Raw genomic sequence first — 19,816 nt, 5'->3', positions numbered from 1 at the left:
GCCTCTCAGCCGGTCAAGCACATGACAGCTCTTCGCCTCGGCGACGCGCACAGCTCTCTTGCTAGCCGCAGCGCGGACTCGCTGCCCTCTGGCGGCTCGCCCAAGCGACCGCACGACTCGCTGCCGCAGGAGGATGAGCAGCCGCCACGGCAAATGGTGCGCACGCAGGGCCGCGGGCGCGGCCGCACGATCGGCCAGAGCTCGCCTGAGCTGCGTCGCAGCAAGCGTAGCTCTCAGGCAGCGAGTGACGACAGAACTTGAAGGCGAGACACGCAGCGAGAGGTGACAACAGGCGCAAGAAGCGGCAGCAATCAATGATCACTAGTATGATTGAAGTGTGAGAGCTAGGCGTCGAGCTCCGTCTCGGCACTCTCGTCGGCGGTGCGTGGGGCCTGCAGGCGACGAGCAAGGCCGAACAGGGTGAGGAACTGCTGCAGGGCAGGCACGCGTGACCTCAAACTCCAGCACAGGCGCGCCGTCGGCCAGGAAGCGTGCGTAGTGCGCGGCGAGACGTGCCTCTTGATGGCGCTGCACGGCGAGCATCTGCGACGGCGTGAGCGCACGCACGGCTGCAGGCAGCGGCCCGCTTACCACAAGCGTCTCGAATCGAGGCAAAAAATGCGCAGAGCGACGGGTAGAAGAGCGCGCCATTGCAGATGGTGACGGCCCAGCACGACACTTCGGCGCACCTGTGGCACGCGTGGTCCGTGCCGTTGACCGTCTCGATGAAGACGCCAGGCGGCCAGCCCAGCTGCTCGACGTTCTCGAGAAGGACGTGGACGGGCCCTGACGCATCGAGTCAGCTGCGGACACAGAGCTGGCGACGCATGGACAACCGTTAGGTGCTCGACAACCTGAAGGTCGAGCGCGAGCGCGGCATCACCGTCAAGAGCCTGGCCGTGAGCATGCAGTGGCAGGGCACGCTGCTCAACCTGATAGACACGCCGGGCCACGTCGACGTGAGTGGCAGGCTTCAGGGCCAGTAGCAGCACGCCTGACGCAGCCGTAGTTTGCCTACGAGGGCGCGCGCGGACCCTGGCTCTGCCGGCACAGCCGCATCCGCCGCCGCCGAGCCGCCGCGTGGCGCCGGCCCCTGCATCGCGCACAAGGCTCGCGGGCGCCTTCTCAGCCCGAGGCTGGTGCGCTCGAGCTGCGCCCAACGACAGCCCAAGCGTGCCTCTTATGCATCCCTGTTGCCGCTGTGGCTCGACTGCTATGTAGAGCGCGGAGTCGCGGCAAGCTCCGAGATCTGCCTGCATGCTGCCGCTTCTTGTTTGGCAGCAGCTGCAGGCGCTGTCAAAGCGGCTGCCGCCGTGCCGAAGGCCGCGACTCCACTTCGCCTGCGCCGCGCTGCGCCGTGCCGAGAGGCTGCGCCAAGGCCACTCCGCTCCAACGTCGAAGGGCTGGAGCGCGACGTCGGAGGCCAGACGACCGCCAGGCACAGGCACACGCAGCTCCACCACAAACCACCACCACCCGCCTGCTCCTTGTCTCTCCACCACATCCTGCCCGCGCACGCCACACGCATCTCTTGTCCCCACCCACACTCTCTTCTCCCTGCACGCGAGTCTCCTCCCCCCAGCATGCCCGCCTTGCGTCTCTCGCTCCTCGCCCTCGCGGCGCTGGCGCTGAGCGGCAGCAGCAGCGTCGCCGCCCAGCTGCAGCAGCGCAGCAGCAGCCTTGCCGCTGCTGATGCACATGCGCTCGTCGCCCGAGTCGCCGACGCCGCCTTCAACTCGGCCTACCTGGCGTCCAACTACCAGAACGGCTCGGCGCCGCCAAACGCGCGTGAGGGCGATGCCGCCGGCCAGACCGTCATACTGAGCACCGTCGGCGGCTCGGACGACGACAGCCAGGTGCCAGACTGCAGCACCATCTTCATTGGCAGCGCCGTCGTGGCCGGCAGCGCCGACGGCGGCTGGCAGGCGCTGCCGCAGCTCGTCGGCTTCGAGCTCGACCGCAGTCTGGTCATCAATGGCGCAACGCAGGTGAGCATTGCACTAGCGCGCTTCTCGGGGACGGGACAGTGGGTGGAGTATGGCACTGAGCAGGCGCGGTATCCGAGCTGCCTCGGAGACATGCTGCGGCCTGGCAAGGCCGTGAGGCCTCCATGAGGCTGCTTTCGTACCAGCTGCGAAGCACTAAGAATGCCGAATGCAGCAGCACTGTTTCGGCAGCAGAGACCGCATATGCTGACGCCTCGCGCAGCCCCTGTACATCGAGAACACCAAGGACTACACCAAGATTAAGCGTGTGATCATCGGCCAGCCGGGCAAGCCGCGTGGTGAGTCGAGCAGCTTGACGCCGGACCGTGCCCGAGTTGATCGCTTCCCTGCTCAGACGCCTGGAAGTACTCGAACCGTCAGTCGCTCATCGCACATGTCTCTGAGCCAGCTCTTACATCTCTCCTGCAGTGTTCCGCAACAGCCTGATCTGCGCTGTCGCCAACTCCTCAGTGCCAACCACGCTTGCGGATGTGCTCATCGCGGCGCCGATGTGGCTCGATGAAGAGGACGCGCAGGCTGGTGCTGCACAGTCTACTGACCTCTACTGGAGCAATGGAGGATGGAGCGTCGGCAGCCAGAGCCGCGGCCCGAACGGCGCGTCGGTCTCGACCTTTGAGGTGATGGACCGTCTCATCGACCGCTTCCTGAACACGACCGAGTTTCCGGCAGTGACGAGCATCATCGTTGCCGGGCACTCGCTCGGCGCCTCGTTCGCGCAGCGCTATGCCATGCTGCGCAAGCCGACGAGCCAGGACGCCAGCATCAGCTTCTGGGTCGGCAACCCGGGAGCGTACGTCTGGCCCACGAGCGAGCGTCCGGTGCAGCCGGCCAGCTCGAATTGCAGCAGCTCCGTCGATGAGTGGGCGTACGGCATCGGCGGCAGCCTGCCGGCCTACCGCATCAGCGACGTGAACCGCAACAAGACGGGCGTGTACCAGGAGTACTTTGGCCGACGCGTGCAGTACGCGCTCGGCCTGGAGGACGACGGCCCGGGCGACACGCACTGCGAGGCGCAGTACCAGGGCTCGTCGCACCTCGAGCGCGGCCAGAACATGGAGAAGGCTCTCGATGGCCTGCCCGGCGGCAAGCCGGCGTCGCACACATTCAACTACGTGCCCAACACAAGCCACGAGGACTACAAGATGATGGCCAACGCCGCCAGCCAAGACTACCTCTTTGCGCAGGGCATCGACCAGCCGCGGCAACAGGGCGCCTCGGCCACGAGCACCTCGAGCGGCTCCGGCTCCGGCTCTGGCAGCTCGCGCGGCGGCAGCTCCACCAGCAGCGGCAGCGGCTCCGGCGGCAGTGGCTCCTCGAGCGGCGGCTCCAGCGGAGCAGCCTCGCTCTCCGCCGCCTCCGTCTTCTCGATCTCGGCTGCGGCCGCCGGCCTGGTGCTTGCTGCTGCTCTCTGATAGCCCGCACGATCTCGGGACGCTTGCCTCGGGCTTTACATTCGAAGCACCTTGCTGCGCAGCACCAGCATCCCACCTTGCACGCTGAGAAGTTGTCGCACGCCGCTGGTCGGCCTTGCGGCTGTGTCGCTCATTGCTAGCTGTTCTAGCCTAATCCACCACATGCTCCGCGCTTGCTTCCGCCTGCCTTCCGACTTCTGGGAGCGCAGGTGCCGTGCGTTCATCGATACGAAGGTGTTTGAGGCTTGCGTCAAGAAGGCTGCTGCGTTCTCCAGGAGAGGAGGAGAGGACCGAGCGCTGCTTCTGCTGCTGCTTGCGCCTCCGCTGGACGCATCATCATCGCCGCACCGCCGCCGGCTGGCGCGGCGCGTGCGGAGGCACGGCCCCTTGCAGACGCGCCGCGCCGGCGGTCCATCCTCCTCTCGCTCAACGCCGTGTGGGCGCTGCCATCTGCCATTGCCGTCGTTGCGCAACGACACTTGTGCCTAGTGCGGAGGCCTGGCGTGCAGGCTGAGATGGTCTCTGCGAGAGTCAGTGTCTCCAGAGTGCATCTCGCGCCGCGCGGCCTCCGCGCCGCGCGGCCTCCGCGCCGCCCGTTTCTTGGCAGGGCGGCCCTGACGCGCATGCGCCCACGCTCCAGCAAGAACTGCCATTGCGGGGTCCGCACGCGCGAGGAGCACTCGACTTGAAGTGGGATTACCAGCATGAATCTTTGCGACGGCGCTGAGCCAGACGCCTCAGCCTCCATTCCGGAGGAGCTCGAAGGCGTGCCGGCCTGCCGGAGGTCACGCGTCCCACGCACGTGGGCGTAGCGATCCGCATTGTCGCATCGTGCATGGCCCAGCGCTCCGGCGAGACGCTTGACGAGCAGGTGTGCCCAATGCAGAAGGTCTGCACCTGCCTCAGCCGGCCACGCTGCAGCATGCGACGGCCCAGTGCGGTGTCTTGCGAGCAAGCAGACCTGCCGCACGCAGCACGCGGCGAGCATGGACCTGCCGTCTTGGGACGGGCGAGGCGCGTGCGGTGCTGCAGGCGTACCGGGCCGGCATGTAGATGGAGCGGCTAGTGCACAGGGTGCAGGTGCGGGCTGAGCTGTGTCTGTGGGAGCGTCGTCCGGCCTGCTGCCGCTGCATGCTGGACGCTGCGGCGCGCACGCAGCGTCGGCGGCGGCTCGCTCCCGCCGCTGCCGGCGGTGCGGTGCGGCGCGGCGCCGTCCATGGGTTGCTCAGCCCCTTGGCACCTCCGCGCTGCCGACCATGGCGCCGAGTGCACATGGCGAGCACGGCCTCATGCAACGTCTCGCATGCATGTGCTGCTACGCAAATCGCCGTGTGTGTGTGTGTTGCTCTCTGCGCTGAGGCCGCTCGCAGCGAGGCACGCCAAGGCAAGCCGGCGGCCGTCCTGCTGCTGCTCATCTCGGTGCTGCGTTCCCGCCGCTGCGGCTGCGGCGCGCGGCGCATGTCGCATGTCGCGCTCCCGCTCCGGGCCCGCAGAGCGCGCTACGCAAGCACGCTACGGCGCAGCGAGCGTGATGAGGGCGCTGCGCTGCTCCTGCCCGCTCCCTCTCCAGCCTCCGCCGTCAGAGCGGGCAGAGTACATATACACTGGCCGCCGCCGGCAGGCCCACTTCCTCTCCATCTCTCTCCTGCTCCGTGTCTGCCGTGTCCACATCTCCTCGCTCGCTTCTTCTCGCTCGCCCGTCGCTCTTTCTGCTCTATCACACATCTCCACACCTATACCTCTACCGACCACTCGCCTCGTCGCCGCCATGCAGCTCGCCGCACTCCTGCTTGCGCTGCTGCCCGTCGTGTCGCTCGCCTCGCCGCTGCCGCAGGTCGTGGAGCGCGCTGAGCACGCCGACTACCTGGCTATCCGCGATGTCGTCCAGCCGTGGGCCTGGGCTGAGCCGGCAGAGGCACGCAGCCCGTCGGACCCCGAGCTCATCGAGGACATCGAGCGCCGCCTCGTCTACAATCCGCGCATCATCGAGCCCACGTCGGCCACTGTGTGGGGCGCAGGCAAGACGCAGACCGTCGCCTGGTCCACCGAGGACATCCCGGACGAGGCGCGCAACTACCGCGGCATGATCAAGCTCGGCTACCAGCCGGCAGACGGCTCGGGCGGCCTCAACCTGAGTGAGTCGTCCACGCACCTCTCATCCCCGACCGAGTACTCACCACCGCCTCGCTGCAGAGTGGACATTGGCGAGCGACTTCCTGCTCACCGACGACCAGGCGGACATCACGCTGCCCTCGGACCTCGAGCCGCGCGACGACTACATCGTCGTGCTCATGGGCGACAGTGGCAACGCCTCGCCGCTCTTCACCATCGAGCAGCCCACGTTCTTCCTCGGCGCCGACTTCCTCGCGGACACCGACTCCGAGACCGAGGCGGCCGAGGGACTGTTCGGTCGCGACGTCCCTGCGCGCAGCTAAGCGCCGCTCCTCCTCTCTCCTCATGCGCTGGCCGCATGTCCACTATTACCCGCTTATCGCTCTACTCTCTCTCAACGACCCTCGCCGCCCTCGACCGCGGGCATCATCCCGCCACGCCAGCACTGTATCGCTTCTCTCAGCCACGCCGCAGCACCGTCTCTGGGCCTATCTACTTAGCACCGCTCCTGTCTCGCTCCCTAATGTATGTTACCCCTCGCTCGTCACGTCGAACACGTCGTCGTGGCCAGCCGAAATGCAACAGCACGCTCGCATGTGCAGCTTTGCAAACTTCTACACGGCTATGCAGATGACATTGTCGAAAAGGACAGCGCTGAGGTGACGGGAACGGCGGGTCGCGCGCCGTGGTGACAGGCAGACTGGTGGAAGGAGAGGGACTGCGCTCCTGAGCGAGATGAGCCGTATGAGACGGCGGGAGGTGTGTGAGGCTTCACAACGGCGCGACGGCCAGTCGGACTGGTTCTGCCGTCGGCGGCTTTTGACGACGTGATGGCGAGGTGCCGATCTCGAGACGCTTACTCTTGCATGGCAGGCGCCTCGTTGGCCTGCGCGCCGGCAGGTACAGCACCCCACACGCGCGGGCGCGGCGACGTGCTGTCCGTTGAGGCAGCGCTGCCAGCACTGCGCAGAGGTACGGCGGGCTTGACGGGCAGGCGGGCCATACGCGCCTCGAAGCTCGCGGCGGACGAGCTTGCGAGCTCCTGGACGTCGGACCAGGGCACTCGGCTCTCGGACGCCTCGGCGCCGTGGCGCGACTGCTCCGGGCTGGCACGCTCCGGTGCGTCGCCAGCCTCGCTCGGCGCACGGCTGCCCGAGGAGCGAGGAGCGCCTGGCCCGCCGGGGCCGGCCACGTACGGCGGTGGCGGCGGCAGCGCGTGAATGTGGGTATGGCCATGCGCATGGTGTGCGTGGGCGTGGCGCGGGTGGTGAACGTGCGGCGCATGTTGATGCGCATGGGCGTGCGCATGCGCGTGCGGCACAGCGTGGACGTGGCTGTGCGCAGGTCTGCCCTGTGCTCTGGTCGGCTCGCGCATGGCAGCGCTGGAAGCAGACGTCGGGCCCGGCTGAAGCGGCATGCCCGGCGCCCACGTGCCGGCGCGCGCTGCAGCGAGCAGAGACTCGGAGCGGTAGATGACGTCCTCGAGGCGTCGCTTCTCTCCGACGAGGTCGGAGATGTGCCGCTCGAGCTCGGCCCAGAGAGCCGGGCCCTGAGGCATGCCGTTAATGGGCGCACCAGCTGGGCGCTGCGGCGCGCCAGCGTGCGCGTGTGTGTGGTGGACGTGCGGATGCGTCGCGTGGTGATGGTGGTGGTCTGCGAAGTAGACGGTCAGCTCGAGTAAGCGGCGAGGCAAAACGATGCTGCTCACGGTGGTGGTGGTGCGCTTGCACGCCGTTCGATGGGCCGTGGCCATTCGACGCTAGCTGCTGAGCCTGCACATTGAGTGCGTGCTGCTGCTCGTCCGGCAGCGAAGGCGAGGCGGAGCTGTCCGAGGTGCGCATCTGGCTGCTGGGCCCGTTCCAGCCCGGCGGCGTCTCGTGCGAACGCATGATCTGCGCAGGCGGCTGCGGCGAGGGCGTGCCGTGCATCTGCGCGCGCATGTCGTGCGCAGAAGCGCCGTTCGCATCGCCACGCATCGGGGCGAGCAGGTTGCTGCTCGAGGCTGGCGACTCATCAGCTCGCACACTCGCCTCGCGGCTCTGCGCTGCGCTCTTGCGGGCGCGCTTGGCGGGGCGTCCTGCAGAGGCGGACGCACGACTGTCCATCGAGCCACGACGCTCGGGCTCGAGGGGTGCACCGCGAGCGGCGTCCTGCGGCATAGCATGGTGCGTCGGCGGGCGTCCTACCTCCATCAGCGCCATGGCAGCCTCGTGTGCGGCATTGCTGCTCTCCTGCGCCAGCTCGCGTGCCGCACGCGCCGCATTGCTGTCGCTCTTGCGACCTGCTGGTGTGGGCGGCGTGGCAACAGCAGCGGCCGCCTTGGTCTCGGCGCTGGCATTGGCGCCCTGCGGCACGCGCTTGCGGCGCTTGATGACCGACTTGCGCATGCCGATGGGCCGCTGCGTGCCGTGCAGCTTCTGATAGAGGCCGCAGGCGTTGCAGATGTTGTTGCCCTCCTCGTCGCGGCGCCACAGCGGCGTCGTCGTCGTGCCGCAGTTGGTGCACTTCAGACCGCCGAGCTCTTCGTCCTCGTCCTTGACCGCACCAGACGCAGCCTCTGCAGCTGGCATGGACGCCTTGCGTGAGGACGAGGCACCTGCGAAAGCAGCGGGCGACGCCTCGGCGCTGCCCGATCGGACAGGCGCAGGCGTGGCGCTCTCTTCGCCGCTCGTGCGCCGCTTGGCGCCGCTAGAAGAGGTGCGAGCAGCGCTTGCCCGGCGCACCGAGTTCTGCAGCGTGTTGTTGTAGGCGGGACATCCGCTGCACGCCGCGGTGCCGCCCGTGCCATTGCAGTAGCCATCGCCAGGGCACGAGCCCGTCTTCGGGCCGTTGCCGGCAGCAGATGCGCAGCCACGGCTCTCGACTGGCGCGTCCGGCGCGGGCGGACGAGCTACGGGGCGGGAGGCGCCCGGCGAGGGCGGAGCAGCGACAGTGAGGCGCTGGACATTGTGCGACTTGAAGTAAAGCGCTGCGAGTGCGGGTGAGCGGGCTGCGGCCGAAGTGATGGCAAAGACGAGACAGCAGCAACTCACCACAGGCATTGCACAGGCTTCCTCCGCTGCCATCGGTCGCACGGCGCCACAGCGGCGTCTTGGTGGTGCCGCAGTTGCGGCAGCTGACCTCGTAGCCCGACGCCGAGTTGGAAGCGGCAGACGCGGACGGAGGCGGCAGCGGCGACGTGTGCCGCGACGACGAAGCCGACGCCGACGCCGAGGCGGAGGCAGCAGCAGACGAGGCCGAGAGGCCCGGGCTGCCGTCCTGCTGCTCGTGTGCGTGGCGCAGGCGGGGCATGGCGTGCATGTGCGGCGTGCCCGGCGCCGGCGACGGCGCGTATGCGGCGTAGCGACGCGCACTGGCGGCGCTGCCGGCCTGGCCGGGCGCCGTGCCCATCGCCTGGTCCAGGCTGGCGAAGCTGGGCAGCGACACGGCGCTGCTGGCCGGCGGCGAGGCGGGAGGCGCCGAGGCGGGCGGCAGCATGCTCATGGGGCGCTGCGGCGCGGCCACGCCGGCGGCACCAGACATCGCAGCGCGCTCAAGGGGTGCAGAGCGGATGTGCGAGGGGTGCGGCACACGTGTGGCCGGGACGGAGGAGCGGAGCGGGGTGTGAGGGTGCGCAGCAGAGAGGCGAGCGGGCCGCCAGATGCAGCACGAGGTGCGGCCGAGCGGCTTCGCAGCGCCGCGGCCTGTCAGCCGGCGCCGCGGCGGGCCAGACGCAGCGGAGAAGCATCGTGTCGAAGCTGCGCCTGCCCTGCGCCGCGCCGCGCCTCGGCACGGCAGCCGCACCGTCCGCGGGTGGCCCTCCTCTCCTCTCCTGCGCGCTGAGCTGAGCCGAGTTGTGCGCCGGCATCTGCGCCCTCTGCCCGCACTCCAATCGGCACTTTACCTCTCCCTTCTCTGCATGAGCGCAACCCCACTTGCGCCGCTCTGCTCGGCATCCTCGTGCTCGCTGCGGCTCCGCTGATCTGGCTCGTGGCCGTGGCGGCGGCAGCGTCTCTTCCTCTGCGCGCGGGCCGCCGCGATAACTTTTCTTCCGCGCGGGGCGCAGGGCCAGCATGATCTTGATCGCTGGCTTATCGAAATCGCGGCACAGCGCCCGCCTCGAGCACGCCTTTCCCACACGGCCGCCGCAGCAGCCCGTCGAGCATCGTGCACGTTCCAGCGTGCTCCTTCTCGGCCTGCCCAGCGCTTCAAGCCTGCCACAGGCGCCGGCGAATAGGGGCAGCGCGGCCTGCCCGGTCCGGGGCACTGGCTGCGCCACGCCGCACTGTGCCGCCGCCGCGGTCCATCCACTGCGCCTGCGCGCTGATGTGTCACCTCCGATGTCACCGCCGGCACGTCGCTCCTCCTCTCTGCTCCGCCCTTGTGCGAGCCAGCCTCAGTAAGAGTCTCTTCCTCCTTGTGCGCAGCCGGGATCGCGGCGCGATGATGCAGCCGCTCCCCGTGCACCCTGCGCCGGCTGCGTCGGTGATGGTTGCCCCGCGCGCCGCACCCTTTCGAGCCCAGCATCAGGCACGCGGCCCGTGTGCCTGCGCCGCGATCTTCTCTGCCTCGCCTCGGCTAGATTCGATTACGCGCGTGTGATGTGCGTGCGACAGCGGAGCGCCGCGCTGATTGGCTGCAGCATGCCACGCACGGCAGCCGATCCGCAGCGCTTCTGCGCACCCTATGCGCTTCCTTTGCGCTTTGTGCGGCATGCTCGGACGCTTGCTCGACTCGAAGCGACGCTCAGCGAAGGGGCGACAGGGCATGCTGAGGTGTGCCACCGCCGCCGCTCGGCACTCTTTCTTCTGATGCTGGCGGCGTTCTGCGCTTGCCTGCTCGGCAGAAACGCCGCAGAGCAAGAAGGGGCAGCACCGCCACGCTCACATCTCGTCCGCCAGCTCGCCTCTGGAAGAAACGCTCGAGCGCCACTCGGAGGATGCACGGCGTCCACGTCACGGCGGCGCAACGAGCGAAGAGAGCGCAGCCGCGGCAGCGTCAGAAGGTCGAACGAAGAGAAAGGGGCAGGCGCGCGCCGGTCCGAGGGCGCTGCCGGACGCCGACGCGCGCCGCGGATCACAGCCCGCGGCGGCACGTCCGAAGCTGCTGGACGCCCCTCTCGCTGCTCTCACGACTCGAGCGAGCGGCACCTGGGCGTGCGTGCGGTGAAGCTGCTCAGATCATGCTTTCCTGATGTCGCGTCAAGGCGTCAACCAGCAGCCAGGCTCAGAGCATGGCCTGGAGCGCTGCGATCGCGGCGCTGCCCCTGCGCGAGATCTTATCGTGATCGCAGCGCGTGTGCCGGGAGGACCGAGCGTGGGAGCAGCGCCTCGCCTCCTCCAGGGAGCATCCCTGCGCCGAGCTCGTCCTTAGTATGGTCCTGCGCAAGCATCGCTTGGCCACCGGTTTGCGCTCGATATTCAGTTCTGGAGTGTGAGCGACAGTGAGACGTCTCAGAAGCACGTGGAGTCCGCGCAGAGCGGCATCTGGGCGCGGTGGACGACATGGGCCGCTGCCGAAAAGGCAGCAATGCAACGGCTATACTCAACTCAAGCTATCTTTGCCAAGTGCCGGCGGGCTGCAAAAGGGCGCATGAGGTTCGCGCTATGCCTGGGCACTGCCAGACAGTCAAGCCGCTAGGTTACATGCATGCACAAGACGTCACAAGGGCGAGGTCTTGCCGCGTTCCTGCCATCCCGCAGAGCCTGCTCATCCGCGAGAGCCCAGCACGCCGCGCAGCCGAACTTCGCTCAACTCTGCTCGCCTCGAGTGAGCAGGAGGCCTGCACAATGGCAATCGAGCAGGCAGAGGCGTGTGCCCGGTGCGTTGGCGCAGCACATAGGGCACAGAGGCTGCGTATACTGACTTCCACGCGGCCGTGCGAGTCGGGGACAGCGGCGACGTGCCCAGCAGGGAAAGACTGCGAGTGCAAGAGCCCATAGACTGCGTTCGAGACGGGGACTGACCCGACACGCACTTGTGCTCGCCCTATCTCACGAGCCACTGATCCGTGTGCTCAAACCAGCCATCCGAATGGCGGACGCGCAGGTGCCGGGACCCTTGCGCAGCGCCCTTCTCTCCATCAGCCCACGCGTCTCAATCTAGAGCCGTCATTTGAGTCAGAACAGAGGCGCTCTGACGGCTGCGACTGTGGCTGGCATGCTGCGCCAGGCTGCTGCACCGCGTAACCCGCATAGCTACGTCGACCGCCGTGGCTTCGTCTCAGCCTGACGCCACGCACAGCCCTCAAGCGCCATCGTTGATCCGCCACTCTGTCAGCGCCTTCGCGCGCGCGCCTAGCCGTCCTTTTCGCGGCATACAACAGCGATCTGGCTCACCGCCGCCATGCTGCAGCATGCGTGCACCGCCCGATCCACGTCCAGACTGTTGCGGGACGACGCACACCTAGCATTGCACGTCCCCACCCCCCCAATCCCGTCTGTATCAGGCGCCTCGACGCCGCACATGTCATCGAGTCGTCTGTGCTTGCTCTTGCTCCTTAAGCACCACCCTCGCCCGTCTCTTGTGCGATCGACGTGTACTCCCACTGATGCGGCGGCGGCGGCACCTCCAGCGGCTCGTGTCTGAGGTGGTGCGGGTCAGCGGACGCGCTCGGCTGTAAGCTTGGGCCGCATCGAGGCGCTTGACCCGCAGCGCCTCACGAGTGGCGGTGTAAAGCCTCCCAGACCGCTCTGCAGGCCGATCCAGACGCCACGGCGCTGACTTGATTCAAAGACCAGTCCGGGAGCCATGGCGCCATGACCACAGCAGAGAGCAAGAGATCTCGCACGCCTGCCTCAGGCGCCACCAGTCATCCAATCGGCCCACTTCCCGCTCTGGCTTGAGCATCCAAGAGAAGGCAAGGGTCGTCTTGCCTTTGCGCAACGAGGTCCTGCTCCCGCCGAACTTGCGCGCCCGCCAGTCACTGGCCGACCCAATGCCTCGGCCCCGCCTTCCACCGAGCCTCCATCTGCCCGCAACACTCACGCCTTCCACTCGGCCATCTTTGCGGCGAGCTTGAGCTCGTCCTGCGCCTGCAGCAGCAGCTCCTCGGCCTGGCCGAGCTGCAGCGTCTGTTCGACGTGCAGGATGGCGGCCTCGCTCTCGGCGCCGCTTGCGCCGTTGACGACGTCGAGGCGCGCCTGCGTCACGGCGCGCGCGGCGCCGGCGTAGACGCTGGCCGCGGGCAGGGCGTCGAGGAGGCGCAGCGTCGACTCGTAGGTCGAGCGCAGCGCCGCCAGCGGCGCCGGGTGCACGGCGAGGCCGGTGATCTCGGTGCTGAGCTTGGTGCGCGCGACGGGCGACGCGGCGGCGGCCGAGGCCGAGGCCTGCGAGGCGGCGCGCAGGGCGAGGGTGCGGAACATGATCGGTGGTGGAGGATGGCGCGGGCAAGAAGGGAGAGCGAGAGCGCGTCCGGGGCGAGGCGGCGCTGCTGCTGACGGACGGCGACGGCGGCGCCGCGCACGTGGCAGAGCGTGGGAGCAGCGCGGCCCTCCCTTGCCTCGCCGCGCCGCGTACCTGTACCGCCCGAGAGCGCCGAGCGGCCGCGCTCGCGGCTGGTAACGCCGCTGGGCCTCAGGTGAGGCCAGTCTGGCGCAGCACGACGAATGCTTGGCTCCCTGCTCTGATCTGTGCTCGACGAGCTGGAAGCGGCCCATGCGCGGCTGCTGCTCACTGCCGGCCATCGCCGGTGCGCGTGTGCGAAGCCGCGATGATGCCGAGGTGCCTCTGCTGCCCTCCTGCACGGCTGCTGCTGATGCGGCGAGCGAGGCGGCGGCACGCGCGAAGGACACAGGCGATGTGCCCGGCTTCCGCCTCCTCGGCGCGGCGCGCGCGGGGCGCGGTGAGCGCGCGGCGGCGAGGCAAGCCAACTCGAGCCGGCGCTTCTGCTCCTCGGGCTGCTCGCCTCGCCCCCGCTGCTCTTGCCGTCGCACCCCATCCCCTGCTCCCGGCTCGCCGCCATGGCCGCCTACCGCTCCTCGGTCTCCGCCATGCCTGCCGCCGTCAGCAGCTCCGCCACGCAGGTCGCCACGCCCGGCGCCGGCAGCAGCAGCGGCGCCGGCAGCGCCGCCTACAGCAGCGCACCCTACTACTCCCACCCGCACGCCGCCCACCCTCACTCGCTGCCACACCCACACGCCCAGCAGCACGCCCAGGCGCAGGCTCATCAAGCGCAACAGCAGGCACACGCGCACGCCCAGGCGCAAGCTCAGGCGCAGCACGCCCAGCAGCAGCAGCAACAGCAGCAGCAGCGGCAGCACGAAGCCCAGCGCTACTCCTCCGCCCAGCCGCCGCCGGGGCCCTACGGCGCCAGCTACGGCTACCACTCGGCACCGCCTCCTCCGCCTCCGCCGCCTCCGCCGCAGTCGGCGCACCAGCAGCACCCGCCGCAGCACTACTACTACCCCGGCGCCGGCGCCTATCCGGGCACCAGCAACGGCGCCAGCGGCAGCGGCAGCGGCGGCGCTGGTGGGCGCTATGAAGCACACGCCTCGCCAGCGCCGCCGCCGGCACAGCTGCCGCCGCATCCTCAAATGCATGCGCAGCACATGCCCCAGCCGCCCACACACGGGCAGGGCCATGCGCCGCCACGAGGAGCACCTGGCCGAGGAGAGTATGGCGCAGGCCATGCCGGAGCACTTCCAGCGCCGCCATCGGCCGCAGTCTCGGTCGCGCCGGCCAAGAAGGCAGCACGCGCTCCGAAGCGGCCGAAGACGAACGCATCGGCCGCGGCTGTCGCGGCAGGGCCACCTGGCGTCCAGTCTTTCGGCGGCAAGGTCTCATCGGCCGGCATGCCGCATCCGCAGTCGCACGCCGGGCAGGTGCACATGCAGCACCAGCAGCATGCGCAGCTGCAGCACCACCATCAGCAACAGCAGCAGGCGCAACAGCAAGCACAAGCGCAGCACCACCAGCAGCAGCAGCTCTTGCAGCAGCAGGCTCAGGCGCAGCAGCAGCAGGCCCAGGCGCACGCCCACGCCTCGGAGCTGGCGCGCGAGCGCGAGATCCGCGAGCAGGAGGCGCGCGAGGCGCGCGAAGCCCGTGAGATGCGCGAGCGAGAGCGCGAGGGCGAGAGCAAGAAGGACAAGAAGCGCCGCGAGGTCGTCGAGCGCGTGCACCGCTCGCACTGGGAGACGCTGGAGAACCGCGATCTGTGAGTGTGGACCGGCTTGCGTCTGGTGCGGGGTCGCTGCAGCTGCTGACTTCCTTCTGCCACCACAGCATATTTGCCGAGCTCTCCACCTCGCTCGCCACGCGGGCATCCACGCTGCTCCTCTCGCCCTCGCTGCTGCGCACCTACGTGCTGCCCGCCCACTCGCTGCTGCTGAGCCGCGACGCAGCGCTGCAGCGCAGTGCTCTGCTGCACGCGCACCAGGTCGAGAGTGCCCGTGCGGCTCACGACGCTGAGTGCTCGCGCGCCGAGGAGGAGGCGCGCAGCGCGCGCCGCAACGTGCGCGAGCGGCTGCTTGCGGCGACGGAGGAGCGCAGACGGCGCCTGAGGGAAGAGAAGGAGGGCGAGCTTGGAGGTGGTGAGTTGCTTCGTTTTGGTGGGCTCTGGCAGGGCGAGCAGGTGTGCTGGAGCAGCAGAGCTGCCCGAGCCACGCTGCATGCGCGTGCGTCAGGCGCCGGGCTTAGTGATGGTGGTGTGCCGCCTCTGCTGAGGCTGCATGCACGGGACGGGTGCGCATTGGTCCGGCTGGCTATGGCGCTGACACTCCTGCCCGGCACAGACCTCTTCCTCGACTCTGCCGCACGCCCGCACGCAACGCGCAAGCTGCGAGCCAAGCCCGGAGGCGGCCCCGGCGCGAACGGCACAGGCGGCACCGGACGGCGTGGCGGCGATGCAGGCGCCGGCGAAGAGGCGAGCGGTCGCGGTGGCAGCGGCGCAAATGCTGCCGGCGCCGGCGTGCCCGGCGACATCGCTGCTGGGCTCGGTCTGCTGCTCTCGGACGTCGGTCTGGCCGGTGAGCTCGCTGGAGTCAATGCGCTGGGCGGGCTCGGCAGCCTCTTCGCGGGCCTGCCGGCGTCCAGCGTGCTCGATCCGGCAGCAAGCCTGGCTGGCGGCGGCGGCGGTATGGCGGACAGCTCTTACATGTCAGGCATGCGCGCTGCGCTGCTTGGCGCGGCGGCGAAGAGCAGCGCCAAGGGCAAGAAGAAGGCTGGCGGAGCTGCAGCTGCAGCGGCCGCGGCGGCACTCGCTGCGGTCGGCGACACCGAGGACGACGAGGACCGGGGCGGCCGTGCTGCCGCGGCTGCAGCAGCTGCGGCGGCTGCGGCAGTGAGCAACGGCCGGCTGCGCTGGGACGCCGGCAAGAGCGTCGCGCAGCTCACGGCCGCTCGCGACTGGGAGATCGAGAGCGACATGATCTCGATTCGCAAGGTCGCAGGCGGCAAGCGGCGGCGAAAGTAGACAGTCAAGCAGTCCGATGCCCTCGCACCTTCTTCTCTCGCATCACCTCGGACACCTCACGCTCCACCTCCACCACCCGTTGGCTGCTTCCGTCCTACTGCCGGTCTGCTCCTATCTGCCCGCTGCTCGCCTTATTCGCTTGCACGCATGTAATCGCTCCTTTCCGCTGCTCATGGCCCCTTCTCTCACGCATCACCCAAGTGCAACCTATCTCGGCATCCTACTGCGGTGTGACACGTCTCATTGCTTCCTGCATCCCTCTTGCCCCTCACTTCTTGCCGCTGCCCACCTCCTCGATCGTGCGCAGGAAGGCCTGCGGGTCGTGTGCGAAGCGGCCGAGGAAGAGGCCGTCGACGCCCTCCTCGAGCTTCTGGAAGAGGCCTGGCCCGGCCGAGCCGCCGTAGAGGATGCGCACGAGGCCGGGACGCTTGAGGTCGGCGGCCTTTTGCCGCAGCGCCTGCGTCACGGCCACGACGTGCTCAGCGCCGGCGGGCTCGGCGGCGCCAATGGCCCAGACGGGCTCGTAGGCCAGCACGACCTCCGCGTCGGGCGCAATGTCGCGGAAGACGGCCTCGACCTGGGCCCAGCACTCGTCGACGGCGACCTGCGTGCCGCCGCCCTTGGTCTGCTCGCCGAGGCAGATGAGCGGCACCATGCCGTTGCGTGCGGCGCCGAGCGCCTTCTGCGCCACCCATGCGTCCGTCTCGCCGAAGAGGCGGCGGCGCTCGGCGTGGCCCATCTCGACGAAGCGCACGCCGGCCTGCGCCAGCACCTTGGGCGACACCTCGCCCGTGAAGGCGCCGGCGTCCTCGTGGTGCGAATCCTGCGCGCCGAGGAAGAGCGGCGCGCCGGCGCTCTTGATGGCGTCGCGGTAGGAGAGCAGCGAGACGAAGTCGGGAATGACAAAGACGTCGACCTCGCGCTGGAGCGACTCAAGCAGCGAGGGCAGGTGCGGCAGCACGGCCTGCAGGTAGGCGTCCGTCTTCTGCAGGTCGAAGTACATCTTGTACGACACGCCGACGAGGCGGCGGCGGGCGGGTGCGGCAGACATGGTGGGTTGGGTGTTGGTGGTGTGGTGGGAAGAAGGAGTGAGCACGGGCCGCCACCCAGCGTGCCGAGCATCGCGAGAACGTCCAAACGGCATCAAGGAGGCGAGCCGCGCCAGCAGCAGCGCAAGACACCGCCGCCGGCCTGCCTCCACACCACACGGCGTCTAAGAATAGCACGCGTCACGTGCGCACTCAATCGCCCATCAGGCTCGCTCCCCACAGCGGCCACCCCTCACTCTCGACTCCCCTCACCGACTCAGCCGCACGAGCAGAAGAACAGATGATGACATTCGCAGCACAGTCCATCCTCCCCTACAGCAGCGCCCGCATGCAGTCCCACGCCGTGAGGAAGACCGAGAGCAGGCTGCCGACGTAGATGCGCCCGGCGTCGATCTGCAGCGACGGCCCCGCAGACATGCCCGTCGCCGGCTCGAGCGTGGCGCACAGCAGCGCCGCCGGCCAGCCGCCGTGGTCGGCGGGGTCAAAGGCATAGCCGATCATGACCTCGTCGTGCGCACAGGCGCCCGCCGTGCCCGCGCTCTTGAACGTGCCGTGCTCCTCGGGCAGCGCGTCCCACCGGTCAAACGTCACGGTGCGCTGCTTGCCGCGCACACGCTCCTCGGCGTCGGTGACGCACACGAGGCCCGCACTGCGCCCGTCGCCGTCGTACGAGTAGCCGATGGCGTACGCCTCGAGCTTGCACTGCCGCTTGCGGTAGCCCTTGGCCCAGTCGCGCATCACGTTGCGCTCGTCGGCCACCACGTCCCACTGCCCGTCGCGCCAGGCGTTGCGGCCGAAGGTGGCATCGGTGCAGAGGCCGTTCGGCCGCGCCTCGTGCGAGAGGCCGACGAGGCGCCAGCCGTCGGGGCACGACGCCTTCGTCTCGCCGGGCGACCAGCGCAGGTCCGGTGCCAGCGTGCTGCTCTGCTGGATGCTGCCGTGCGCAGTGCTCAGCATCAGCCAGCTCTCCACCTGCGGCACGGCCTGTCGCGCCGAATCCGAGCTCGAGGCGGCGATCAGGCGTTGCCACGCCGGCAGGCGCCAGTCCCGTTTCTTCTCGTCGTCGATGGCGAGCAGCGAGCCGTCGGCATCCCACGCGAGCAGCGCCCAGCCGTCGCCCGTGCCGTTCTTCTGCCAGCCGACGAGCGGCCAGTAGGCAAAGTCGAGCTCCTGCGCGACGAGGATGTTCACAAAGTGCTCCCACCAGTCGCGGTCCTTGGTCGAGTTGTCGAGGCGGCCCACGCCGAACTCGCTGATCCACACCGGCGCCGTGTAGTGCATCTGCGGGCTCGACAGGTCCGTCGCGACGTACGCCGCGAGGCGGTCAATCGTCGCGTTGAGCTGCGCCGGCGTCAAGTCTGCGTAGCTCGGGTCGCGGACCCCAGACGGCGCATCAGCGCCGGTCGCGTTCGGCCCGGTGTAGGCGTAGAAGTGGGACGAGTACACGAGCTTGTCGGGGATGGCGAGAGCGTGGCTCAGCTGCGCCACGGGCGCCAGCTCTGGCCGGTAGTGCTCGGTGTACGGCGTCGGGATGCCGACAAAGTTGATGCCGCCCACGACGATGAGCATGTCACGGCTCGCTTCGCGCTGGATGCGGTTCGCAGCGCGGAGCGAGGCTGCCCACCAATCGGTGTCGCCTCCACCGCCCCAAGTCGGGTCCTGCAGCAAGTCTCGCCGCACCTCGTTGTACAGCTCGGCTCCCACGACGCGAGGATTGGGCGCAAAGTGGCGCACGATGCGCACCCAGTCGCTCTGCCACTGCGCCTCGCTCTGGCCCGTGTTCCAGCGTGCGTTGGAGTCGAGGCCACAGCACCAGATGCTCTTCGCCGTGTGGTTGTTGAGGATGACGGCCAGGCCGCGACTCGTCAAGGCCGCGACGCAGGCCTCGAACACCTGGAAGGGCGTCATGCCGCGCAGCTGCGGATTGGCAAGCAGCGCATCGTCCGGGACAAGGCTAGTCGCATGCAGCATCTCGTTTGAGAATGGCAAGCGGATGGTGTTCAGCCCCAGCGCGACGAAGTCATCCGCGATGTCGTCGATGTGCGCGCGATCGAGGCCGAGCGGCGTCTGGAACGCCACCTCCTTCGCATGGTGGTTCGCAGGATCGGTAATCTTGCCGCTGTCCAGATACGTGCCCGAGGCGCCGTGCCAGTTGCCCGCCCGGAGCGGGAAGCGCTTGCCGCTGGCATCCACGACGAAGCGACCGCGCGTGCTCAGCGGCGGATCCCACGACGCGAGCAGCTGCTGCGTCGCATTCAGGCGCAGGGCCTGATGCTGCTCGTGCGGATGCCCAAACGTCCGCTGTGCCGAGATCGGGAGCACTGCCGCCTGGCAGGCTGCGACCAAGAGCAGCACGGCCGCTGCGAGCCAGCCGTGCGCGAACATGATGCGGCCGGGCGACCTGGCGTGCGACTCGCGTGTGTGCGGCTCAGGGTGTCCGCGCGGGCTGTGACGGGCCCAAGCGCGATGCCGCCCTGCACCAAGGCTTGAGGGGATTGCTGGATGTCGTGGTTGAGGACAGGAATCTACGAGTCGGCCGACGGCTGCGGCCAGCGCGAGCAAGACCGTCACGCGAGACCGGCGGCCGGGGCCCCGGCGGTCGCCGCGCCGCCTGCCCCGCAGGAGACCAGCCCGACTCAGATTCGGCCGCCGCTGTGCTTATGCACGTTCTGCAGCACGTTCGGCGCTACAGGGTCGTGCGCCACGTGCGCCTCGGCAGCACGCAAGCGCAGCCACTCGCTCGAATTCGGCAGGAGCTTCAAAGAGCGCCCGGCACCGGCATCGAGGTCGTCTTCAGCGCCACTCTACGGGCCCCACCCGCGCAACCTAACGGCACAGCAGCATCTA

The 19,816-nt window shown here is 68.9% G+C and overlaps 8 protein-coding genes across 8 annotated transcripts; 3 read left to right on the top strand and 5 right to left on the bottom strand.

Annotated features, from left to right (window-relative positions):
• Window positions 1–1,742: 1,742 nt before the first annotated feature.
• Window positions 1,743–3,190, top strand: FA09DRAFT_284776 (hypothetical protein; the record flags this gene model as incomplete). The annotated part of the gene is made up of 4 exons (XM_025739877.1): window positions 1,743–1,988; window positions 2,209–2,284; window positions 2,341–2,361; window positions 2,415–3,190. Coding segments are annotated over 4 exons (1,119 nt in total), but the record flags the coding sequence as incomplete, so codon positions are not given.
• A 199-nt stretch (window positions 3,191–3,389) lies between these two features.
• FA09DRAFT_173881 (hypothetical protein) lies at window positions 3,390–4,523 on the bottom strand. Its single transcript, XM_025739311.1, has one exon. The coding sequence runs from the start codon at window positions 4,404–4,406 to the stop codon at window positions 3,669–3,671; it is 738 nt and encodes a 245-aa protein (XP_025594980.1). The 5' UTR covers window positions 4,407–4,523; the 3' UTR covers window positions 3,390–3,668.
• Window positions 4,524–5,354: 831 nt separating this feature from the next.
• Window positions 5,355–5,760, top strand: FA09DRAFT_290764 (hypothetical protein; the record flags this gene model as incomplete). Its single annotated transcript, XM_025739964.1, has 2 exons — window positions 5,355–5,553; window positions 5,612–5,760. Coding segments are annotated over 2 exons (348 nt in total), but the record flags the coding sequence as incomplete, so codon positions are not given.
• Window positions 5,761–7,878: 2,118 nt separating this feature from the next.
• On the bottom strand, window positions 7,879–8,821 carry FA09DRAFT_302714 (glucocorticoid receptor-like (DNA-binding domain); the record flags this gene model as incomplete). The annotated part of the gene is made up of 3 exons (XM_025740414.1): window positions 7,879–8,051; window positions 8,418–8,498; window positions 8,563–8,821. Coding segments are annotated over 3 exons (513 nt in total), but the record flags the coding sequence as incomplete, so codon positions are not given.
• Window positions 8,822–11,969: 3,148 nt separating this feature from the next.
• On the bottom strand, window positions 11,970–12,887 carry FA09DRAFT_332819 (hypothetical protein). Its single transcript, XM_025743611.1, has 2 exons — window positions 12,497–12,887; window positions 11,970–12,093 (listed from the first exon to the last, which is right to left on the bottom strand). The coding sequence occupies exons 1-2, from the start codon at window positions 12,871–12,873 to the stop codon at window positions 12,009–12,011; spliced, it is 462 nt and encodes a 153-aa protein (XP_025594977.1). The 5' UTR covers window positions 12,874–12,887; the 3' UTR covers window positions 11,970–12,008.
• A 538-nt stretch (window positions 12,888–13,425) lies between these two features.
• Window positions 13,426–16,141, top strand: FA09DRAFT_363556 (hypothetical protein). The gene is made up of 3 exons (XM_025745603.1): window positions 13,426–14,663; window positions 14,732–15,039; window positions 15,241–16,141. Exons 1-3 carry the CDS (start codon window positions 13,471–13,473, stop codon window positions 15,918–15,920), a joined length of 2,181 nt encoding a protein of 726 aa, XP_025594976.1. The 5' UTR covers window positions 13,426–13,470; the 3' UTR covers window positions 15,921–16,141.
• Window positions 16,142–16,168: 27 nt separating this feature from the next.
• Window positions 16,169–17,053, bottom strand: FA09DRAFT_332817 (mitochondrial triosephosphate isomerase). Its single transcript, XM_025743610.1, has one exon. It carries the CDS (start codon window positions 16,969–16,971, stop codon window positions 16,189–16,191), a length of 783 nt encoding a protein of 260 aa, XP_025594975.1. The 5' UTR covers window positions 16,972–17,053; the 3' UTR covers window positions 16,169–16,188.
• Window positions 17,054–17,252: 199 nt separating this feature from the next.
• Window positions 17,253–19,572, bottom strand: FA09DRAFT_332816 (glycoside hydrolase). The gene has a single exon (XM_025743609.1). The coding sequence runs from the start codon at window positions 19,352–19,354 to the stop codon at window positions 17,282–17,284; it is 2,073 nt and encodes a 690-aa protein (XP_025594974.1). The 5' UTR covers window positions 19,355–19,572; the 3' UTR covers window positions 17,253–17,281.
• Window positions 19,573–19,816: the final 244 nt, after the last annotated feature.

This window comes from Tilletiopsis washingtonensis (genome assembly GCF_003144115.1).
Source record: "Tilletiopsis washingtonensis strain MCA 4186 unplaced genomic scaffold FA09scaffold_28, whole genome shotgun sequence".
Classification (NCBI taxonomy): domain Eukaryota; kingdom Fungi; phylum Basidiomycota; class Exobasidiomycetes; order Entylomatales; genus Tilletiopsis; species Tilletiopsis washingtonensis.
Note: the sequence above shows the minus strand (reverse complement) of the source record. Positions and strands in the feature narration are given on the sequence as shown.